Source organism: Chiloscyllium punctatum, chromosome 1, assembly GCF_047496795.1.
Source record: "Chiloscyllium punctatum isolate Juve2018m chromosome 1, sChiPun1.3, whole genome shotgun sequence".
Classification (NCBI taxonomy): Eukaryota; Metazoa; Chordata; class Chondrichthyes; order Orectolobiformes; family Hemiscylliidae; genus Chiloscyllium; species Chiloscyllium punctatum.
Genome location: NC_092739.1, coordinates 43,866,275 through 43,876,267, shown reverse-complemented (window position 1 = coordinate 43,876,267; position 9,993 = coordinate 43,866,275). Strand labels below are relative to the sequence as shown.

The following is a 9,993-nucleotide window of genomic DNA, read 5'->3' as shown; positions in this document are numbered from 1 at the left end:
AATTCCCGTAGTCAAGGTTTGCAGTGTACTCCTAAATTTGATGTTACTTCACTCAAAAATGATTGGTTCTACAAAAATGGAATCTGCACAGCAACAAAAAAAAAACCTTTCCTATAACATTGACTTAAAATGCTTTGATAACACAAATTTTGAAGCAAAAATGAGCTTTTAAAAAAAAAGTCATCCTATTATAGTAGGTATGGATTAGCAATTTAAAAGTGAAAAGAATAGGAATGCATTCAATAATATTCACAATTTCTTAGTTCACAAAACATTACCCATTCACTAACACTCTAAACTGGCATTTACAACAATACATTAAAGGTTTTAATTTCCAGATACAATTTGAAATCAGTCTTGAAATATGTGATTTTTGATAAGACATTGTTATCTGCAATCATTTTAAAAAGGAGATATATGATTAAATACCTAAAATACTCCTTTGACATTTGCCTTAGCTTATTAGGGTTCATAAAGTTATTAATTTACTGATGCTGCACTTCCATCCAGTAGATCCAAATACCTGTGCTCCTTCAGCATGCACGACAATTTATTTTCATGTCATTATCAATGGATATGGACAGCATGCAATGTTCTACTTCGAAACTTATAGTCAAAAGTAGAATTTTTGGTTAGCTTGCAGGAAACGACTGGTTTCACCATAATTGCTGCATTTTACAGTGAATCTATTAACCATGTGATTTTTAGAAATCAGATAATAGTAAATCAGAAATGCTGTGGGTTATCTAGTCAAGCTGTGTATGAATGTCCTGAAGGAATTTAAGTCAGTGCTTTCCATTTTTGAATCTTAGAAGATCAGATTTTCATATCTAAAATAAAGCTTAAAATTATGCCGTAATATTTATATTACCATATCTTGCAAATAAAATTCCATGCTAATAAAACTATATCCAACAAGTAGAAGATTCGATTAAGTCCAGACCAACAGTTAACTGGTTTACAATATAGCTTTACAGTAACAATAAACAATCATTGTCTAAGCAGTATTGAAGGGCATCACCTCATTGAACTGAAGACAGAGCAACGTTTTAAAATCAGCACAACATAAAAGTTACTAGGGAGAATAATGCCAAACTACAAGTACAAGGAGATGAGGCTGCAACACCTCTAGATTGATGTAGGTAATCTACAGTAGAACTTTAGAAACATTGTTTCAATTCAATCCCTATTTAGCATAAAAATTCAAAAGCATAAAAATTCACTAAAACAAAAAACAAATCAGAACCAAGCTTAAAAAATAAACAGAATACATGTGCAAAGATGAGTTACAGGTTTGGAGATGTTGGCTGAAAACCAAAATTTTGCCACCTGGACTGGTGCAAGAGATCAAGAGAAGAATTCACTTTCTGTGTGACTCTGTGGAGAGCTACTCAGACCATCTTCACCACAGCTCATTTCTTCACATGAATCCTCACTTTAAAACAAAAAAAAAGAACAATTTTGAAAATCCAAATAAAAGCTAACTGTATGTTATTACTTGCTGAAATAAATTTTTAAATACAAAAATCTTTCAATATCAGGAAACCACAGTAATTTACCTTTCAGGTTCAGTGAAGCAGCCAGCTTCTGGGATAGTTGGCAATTCAGGGACACTATAATAACTATTCTGTAAGTGACGGGCTGTACGCCTTGAAACAATCCACACTAGCTTCTTGTTATCAGGCTTGCAGCATTCAGGTGAAGAGTAGTCAGCCAGACATTTGGACACCAGTTCACGCCAGTATGCCAAGTCATACTGGCTAATCTAAAAGACATGATCATTATTATTATTACTACTACAAGATTATAGTGCATTTCATTGGAAATGCTCACTAAACTTCCTATGTAGTACCATTGGTTTACACATTAAAGTCAGAGCACACAGACGTTTACTCCTCCTAAACAAATTGAAGTGTACTCCAGAACCCACTCTAATTAAAGTATACTACATACTTGGGTCCAAATGGTCGAGGAAATTTGGTTCAATAAATAGCTAATATTTAACAAAATTGACTGAAACAGGATCAACTGAAATAGCTAGGTTTCATGTAAAATGTGATTGTTTTTTTGTTTTGTTGAGGATGTGCTGCAAATGCAAGTCACTGCTTAAGCATATTGTGTTCAATTTCCTTAGACATAGTCAAGCATATATATAAATATGCAATACCATAACCTTAAATCAGCTTACTTTGATTGTCACAATGAAATCTGCAAATGCAATAGTGTGTGGGAAGAAATATTGTTTATCACCTCTTCTTGCTTAGCTCCTTCCATGTCTATCCTAACATTTCATACAGCATATCAAAATGGTAATGCTTTAAATGTAGAAACTATGCTGGCATAGTGAAAGAAGAGGAGTTTTTTTGAAAAAAAAACAGCTTCCTATATACCCACTTTGGAATGTTTTTGAACACGCAGTATAATTTCAAACAAGTCACCGGATTTCAAGTTTTCAACTTCAAGGGTCAGAAGGGACAAGGCCAATACTGATGGCTGCAAAAGCAAAAATGAATTTCACACTAAAGTTCATTCCATAGCACAACAGAAGTCATTTAAAATAAACTCAGAAACAAGGCCCACACATAACTGTTATAACACTATAAAATGCAATCAAACTTACTTTAGCTCTAGAAAAAACAAACCGGCAGCAGCAAGCTTTCAGCTGTGCTTCCAGCCTATCAAGGATCAGAAATTCTTTCCTAAGGGAACAAAAAAAAATTAGTGCAAAAATTAACAGAACAATTCAATCCTAAGTCTTTGCTTTTGGGTTTGTGTTGATGTAATTTCCTGTTCGTTTTCTGAAGGGTTGATAGATGGTATCGAGATAGGTGTTTGTTTATAGCGTTGTGGTTGGAGTGCCAGGCCTCTAGGAATTCTCTGGCATGTCTTGGCTTAGCCTGTCCCAGTCGAAATGGTGGTTTTTTCTCCTCCGTGTGTAGGGCTACGAGGGAGAGAGGGTCGTGTCTTTGTGGCTAGCTGGTATCCGTGTATCCCGGTGGCTAACTTTCTTCAGGTTTGTCCTATGTCGTGTTTGTGGCACTCCAACCACAACGCCACAAACAAACACATAGATCTAGATACCATCTATCAACCCCTCAGAAAAACGAACAGGAAGTGACATCACCACAAACCCCAGGAACCCCATCCAGGACAAACATATAGACAGCAGGAGACAACAACTTCACTTCACTTGGAGGTCGCCACTGATGATGTTACCTAGCCAGGAAATGAAACGTCTGGATATCAAACCTACACCCTAAATGATCCTCAATAGGAAGGGAATGCTTTAATTACAAAAATGTTAAACAGGTGAAGACTCTACTCATTGGGATTTAGAAGAAGTAGATATGATCTTTATGTCATAGAGATGTACAGCATGCTAACAGACCCTTCGGTCCAACCTGTCCATGCTGACCAGATATCTCAACCCAATCTAGGGCAGGAAAGTGGACATGGAACATGTTGGACCAGCCGTGATCATATTAATAGTGGAGCAAGATTTCAGGACCAAGTGGGCTACTCCAGTTCCTACTTCTTGTAGCCTTAAAACAGCACCTTGGACTTTAAACTTTTGAAATAAAAGCAAGGACTACGACAATGCTTTTTTTTAAAACAAAAAAAAAAGCAAGAGGTGAGCATTAAGAAAATTAAAATTTACCTACGCATTATAAAACTTTCCTATAATTAATCCTCATATACTTACCCATTAATTACATGGCAGTGTGCCAGGGCATGATACAGGTGTAAAAAATCCAAGGCGGTGACAGCCTTAAATTCCCCATTCAGCTTTTCATTGACAATTTTTTCCATCCGCTTAAGGTCAGACACTGTAAACTTACAGTGGCTGATTCTGAGGAGGTCATGGGCAGAAGGGATATTACATTCTTCCTCAATGGTCTTAGCTGCTAGATGGAAGACACTTAATCCAAGGCAAGGCAGATGTCTTGGTCGCACCTACAAATGTAGCACAAAAAAAGGACAGGTGAGTTCAAGTAATCTTCTAAAAAAAATGAAAGTACGATAAAATTTTGAAATTATTGTGTGGCAATTAAAAATTTTAGTCATTCACATATTAAAACAATGCAGAAACTATTTGCAATTCTAACCTTCATAATTGACAAAAATCTGTCCAGTAGGTTAATCGCTAAAACAAAAGTTTCAGTACTGCAGCCAAAGAATCTGGTCAAACTCCGAAGATCTTCCACTTTAGCATCTCTTAACTTTGGGGAGATACAATCATCATTCTGCAACTCAGAACATGAAAAAGGTTTTCAATTCTCTTCCTTGTGATTCAAACACACAATCAGATCAGACAAACAATTAAAATTTAAAAATTCAGTGACACTTTTAAGTCGAGTTGAACGGAGTTAAATGTAGCACTGAAGTGGTAATTTTTGCTAATAGAGTAATAACTATTGAGTATACATAGATTCCAAGCTTTGATGTTGTACAAAGCAACAGAAAAAGTTAACAGAAGCCTGGGTGAATACAATAGTTAGTGAAGCAATTGTACAAATGCTGAATACATTTCCATTTATAAAAACACATTCAATCTTACACCAAATCTGGTGTTTGTTTTGAAGTTTTAAGCTTGCAAATAAAATGACGAAAAAAATCTTGCTCAAAAACATTGGATTTGTAAAGATGCACCTTCCACCCCCTTCACAGTACATAGTCAAACAAAATATCCCCAACTCACAAAACAAAGATGAGCATCTTAGATTTAATATTTATAGGGAAAAATAATTCTAATCTATTTTAGCCTGCCTCAAATAGATTTTAAAAACTCATTAGGTTAGTAAATAAATTTTAAATTGCTTCTTCCAAATCTAAATATTTCTTACCTCCAAAGATGCTTCAATTGCAAGGAGTCCACTGGCCCTTGGTAGAAATTTGGATTCTTGTTCCAAGTACTGATTTATTTGTTTCAATAGCTTATGGGCTTCATTGTTGTGTTCATAAGATGCCAAGTCTTTCATCTTTAAACAAAGATGAAATGGTTGGAATACTTTAGTATTTAAACCAACTGTGCCTTTTTTGAATGGCAGAAATAAATCATTAAAAATTCAAACATATGAGTTTTCTTTCAGTATAGCACAATTACTCAGTAACCAACCGGGCCACAGGAACCAGAAATAGCCTTCACTGAGCCAAACGAAACAAGCCATTAAGCTGCAACTACGGCTGTACTAGACATTGGTTGGGCCACTGTTAGAATATTGCATGCATTTCTGGTCTCCTTTCTATCGGAGAAATGTTGTGAAACTTGAAAGGGTTCAGAAAAGATCTACAAGTGTTGCCAGGGTTATAGGGAGCTATAGAGAGGCTGAACAGGCTGGGGACTGTTTTCCCTGGAGCATTGGAGGTTGAGGGGTGACCTTACAAAATCATGAGGGGCATGGATAGGATAAATAGACAAAGTCTTTTCCCTGGGGTCAGGAAGTCCAGAACTGGAGGGCATAGGTTTAGGGCGAGAGGGAAAAGATATAAAAGAGACCGAAGGGGCAACTTTTTCACGCAGAGGGTGGTATACGTATGGAATGAGCTGCCAGAGGAAGTGGTGGAGGCTAATACAATTGCAACATTTAAAAGGCATTTGGATGGGTATATGAATAGGAAGGGTTTGGAGGGATATGGGCCGGGTGCTGGCAGGTGGGACTAGATTGGGTTGGGATATCTGGTCGGCATGGAGGGGTTGGACCGAAAGGTCTGTTTCCATGTTGTATATCTCTATGACTACGCAGTTAAAGGTGTTGCAATTCACCCAAGTCTTCTTAACCCTGTTTACTATAACAAGCAAAACAGCCAGGTCCGATTCCCTCCACCCCCACCCCCAGTGTAAACAGACAGAGACCACCCCCACCCCCAGTGTAAACAGACAGAGACCACCCCCCACCCCCAGTGTAAACAGACAGAGACCACCCCCCACCCCCAGTGTAAACAGACAGAGATCACCCCCCCCCACCCCCAGTGTAAACAGACAGAGATCACCCCCCCCACCCCCAGTGTAAACAGACAGAGATCACCCCCCCCACCCCCAGTGTAAACAGACAGATCACCCCCCACCCCCAGTGTAAACAGACAGATCACCCCCCACCCCCAGTGTAAACAGACAGAGATCACCCCCCCCACCCCCACCGTAAACAGAGATCACCCCCCCACCCCCACCCCCAGTGTAAACAGACAGAGATCACCCCTCCCACCCCCACCCCCAGTGTAAACAGACAGAGATCACCCCCCCCACCCCCACCCCCAGTGTAAACAGACAGAGATCACCCCCCCCACCGTAAACAGACAGAGATCACCCCCCCACCCACCCCCACCGTAAACAGACAGAGATCACCCCCCCCACCCCCAGTGTAAACAGACAGAGATCACACCCCCCCACCCCCAGTGTAAACAGACAGAGATCACACCCCCCCACCCCCAGTGTAAACAGACAGAGATCACCCCCCTACCCCCACCCCCAGTGTAAACAGACAGAGATCACCCCACCCCCACCCCCAGTGTAAACAGACAGAGATCACCCCACCCCCACCGTAAACAGACAGAGATCACCCCACCCCCACCCCCAGTGTAAACAGACAGCGATCACCCCCCACCCCCACCCCCAGTGTAAACAGACAGAGATCACCCCCCACCCCCACCCCCAGTGTAAACAGACAGAGATCACCCCCCCACGCCCACCCCCAGTGTATACAGACAGAGATCACCCCCCCACCCCCACTGTAAACAGAGATCACCCCCCCCCACCCCCACCCCCAGTGTAAACAGGCAGAGATCACCCCACCCCCACCCCCAGTGTAAACAGACAGAGATCACCCCACCCCCACCCCCAGTGAAAACAGACAGAGATCACCCCCCACCCCCACCCCCAGTGTAAACAGAGGTCACCCCCACCCCCAGTGTAAACAGACAGAGATCACCCCCCCACACCCCCAGTGTAAACAGACAGAGATCACCCCCCCTCACCCCCAGTGTAAACAGACAGAGATCACCCCCCCACCCCCACCCCCAGTGTAAACAGAGATCACCCCCCCCCCACCCCCAGTGTAAACAGAGATCACCCCCCCCACCCCCACCCCCAGTGTAAACAGGCAGAGATCACCCCACCCCCACCCCCAGTGTAAACAGACAGAGATCACCCCCCCACCCCCACCCCCAGTGTAAACAGAGATCACCCCCCCCCCCACCCCCAGTGTAAACAGAGATCACCCCCCCCACCCCCACCCCCAGTGTAAACAGGCAGAGATCACCCCACCCCCACCCCCAGTGTAAACAGGCAGAGATCACCCCACCCCCACCCCCAGTGTAAACAGGCAGAGATCACCCCACCCCCACCCCCAGTGTAAACAGACAGAGATCACCCCACCCCCACCCCCAGTGTAAACAGACAGAGATCACCCCCCCTCACCCCCAGTGTAAACAGACAGAGATCACCCCCCCTCACCCCCAGTGTAAACAGACAGAGATCACCCCCCCTCACCCCCAGTGTAAACAGACAGAGATCACCCCCCCACCCCCACCCCCAGTGTAAACAGACAGAGATCACCCCCCCCCACCCCCAGTGTAAACAGACAGAGATCACCCCCCCTCACCCCCAGTGTAAACAGACAGAGATCACCCCCCCTCACCCCCAGTGTAAACAGACAGAGATCACCCCCCCTCACCCCCAGTGTAAACAGACAGAGATCACCCCCCCTCACCCCCAGTGTAAACAGACAGAGATCACCCCCCCCCACCCCCAGTGTAAACAGACAGAGATCACCCCCCCTCACCCCCAGTGTAAACAGACAGAGATCACCCCCCCCACCCCCAGTGTAAACAGACAGAGATCACCCCCCCTCACCCCCAGTGTAAACAGACAGAGATCACCCCCCCTCACCCCCAGTGTAAACAGACAGAGATCACCCCCCCTCACCCCCAGTGTAAACAGACAGATCACCCCCCACCCCCAGTGTAAACAGACAGATCACCCCCCACCCCCAGTGTAAACAGACAGAGATCACCCCCCCCACCCCCAGTGTAAACAGACAGATCACCCCCCCCACCCCCAGTGTAAACAGACAGAGATCACCCCCCCCACCCCCAGTGTAAACAGACAGAGATCACCCCCCCCACCCCCAGTGTAAACAGACAGAGATCACCCCCCCCACCCCCAGTGTAAACAGACAGATCACCCCCCCCACCCCCACCCCCACCCCCAGTGTAAACAGACAGATCACCCCCCCCACCCCCACCCCCACCCCCACCCCCAGTGTAAACAGACAGATCACCCCCCCCACCCCCAGTGTAAACAGACAGATCACCCCCCCCACCCCCACCCCCACCCCCACCCCCAGTGTAAACAGACTGAGATCACCCCCCACCTCCCCAGTGTAAACAGACAGAGATCGCCCCCACCCCCCCAGTGTAAACAGACAGAGATCGCCCCCACCCCCCCAGTGTAAACAGACAGAGATCGCCCCCACCCCCCCAGTGTGAACAGACAGAGATCGCCCCCACCCCCCCAGTGTAAACAGACAGAGATCGCCCCCACCCCCCCAGTGTAAACAGACAGAGATCACCCCCACCCCCCCAGTGTAAACAGACAGAGACCACCCCCCAGTGTAAACAGACAGAGACCACCCCCCCCAGTGTAAACAGACAGAGACCACCCCCCCCAGTGTAAACAGACAGAGACCACCCCCCCCAGTGTAAACAGACAGATTTGCTCGTATTTTAACTCACGGTTTTATCAGTTTATCCAGCTGTCGGATGCGGTTAAAATCCGGGACCAGAGTGAATGGAACTATCACCGGTCACACAATCTATCTCTCTCCCCCACTTTGTTCCCCCCCTTAATCTCCTATCCCTTCCTCCCGGTCGCTCTCTCCTATCCCCACTCTTTAGTTTTATTCTTTCTGCTTCCTTATTACTTATTCATCTCTCTCTGTGTGTCCCGTTTCTCTTTCTCTCTGTTCGATCTTGATTATTTACTGACGGCGATGACATCACCGCAGCGGAGGATTTTTTTTCCTGTGTAAAAATAACGAAGAAGTTCCTTTCTTCTTTTCCACACTATCCGATTTATCAAAGACCTCCCCGCTCACGGGGGCAGTTTCCTATAAGTGCAGCAGTTTGGACGTTTGGACGATAATTAACATTTCGGTATTCAGAAGAAAATCGGTTTTGTTTATTTGGGTGGGGCGGATGGACATTCTATTCACCTCCAATCATTCGGTCGTCACAGTTAAATGTCCAATTCTGATTGGCCGGTTCGAAAAGTCCGCCCGAAATGGGGTGGTATGATTGGTCCTTCAGCCCGAAGCTGATTAGTTGACGTTAACCATCCTCCGTTTCCCATTGGCTGAATGTAGAAAAGGCATGACTGTGAATGGTGAATGGTGGTAGAAACGTTGACTGATGATTGGTGGAAACGGCATTTAAACATTCTGTTGTTGTTAAGCAGATTTCAATTCTGCAAGTTGAGATCTGAAAGTACTTCTAATACAGAGACATATATGACAAACGTATGCAGATTTCGTAACATCTTAATCTAGATTTTGAAATGGTGTTTCGTAAGGTTTAGAGTTATCGTGGATAATGGATACTATCTATTCATTTATAATATTGAACTCAATATCAATAACAAAAACAGTAGTTGCTGGAAAAGCTCAGCAGGCCTGGCAATATCTGTGCAGAAAAATCAAAGGTAACGTTCCTTATAACCGTTCCTCGAGATGCTTGACAGCAACCCACTTGATTAGTAGCACATCTTCAACAGGCCACTGAGTTATGGCAGTTATGTACAGTTCATACTGTTATACTGTGTGACAGTGGTGAAAGGAGTAAATATGGAATGTTTTGTCAAGCAAGTGGGCTGCAATTTCCTGGTTGGTATCAAGGCAAGTAGGAATAGTTCAATCACACTCCTGATTTTTGTGTTATAGATGCTAGACATGTTTTGGGCAGAATTCTTGGGATTTGTGTAGTATTTATATTGCTAATCCA

The 9,993-nt window shown here is 44.2% G+C and overlaps 1 protein-coding gene across 1 annotated transcript; it reads right to left on the bottom strand.

Moving 5' to 3' along the window:
• Positions 1-954: 954 nt before the first annotated feature.
• Positions 955-9,111, bottom strand: ccng2 (cyclin G2). The gene is made up of 8 exons (XM_072551716.1): positions 8,731-9,111; positions 4,845-4,979; positions 4,107-4,244; positions 3,704-3,954; positions 2,621-2,699; positions 2,395-2,493; positions 1,560-1,765; positions 955-1,435 (listed from the first exon to the last, which is right to left on the bottom strand). Exons 2-8 carry the CDS (start codon positions 4,977-4,979, stop codon positions 1,348-1,350), a joined length of 996 nt encoding a protein of 331 aa, XP_072407817.1. The 5' UTR covers positions 8,731-9,111; the 3' UTR covers positions 955-1,347.
• Between the last annotated feature and the right edge of the window lie 882 nt (positions 9,112-9,993).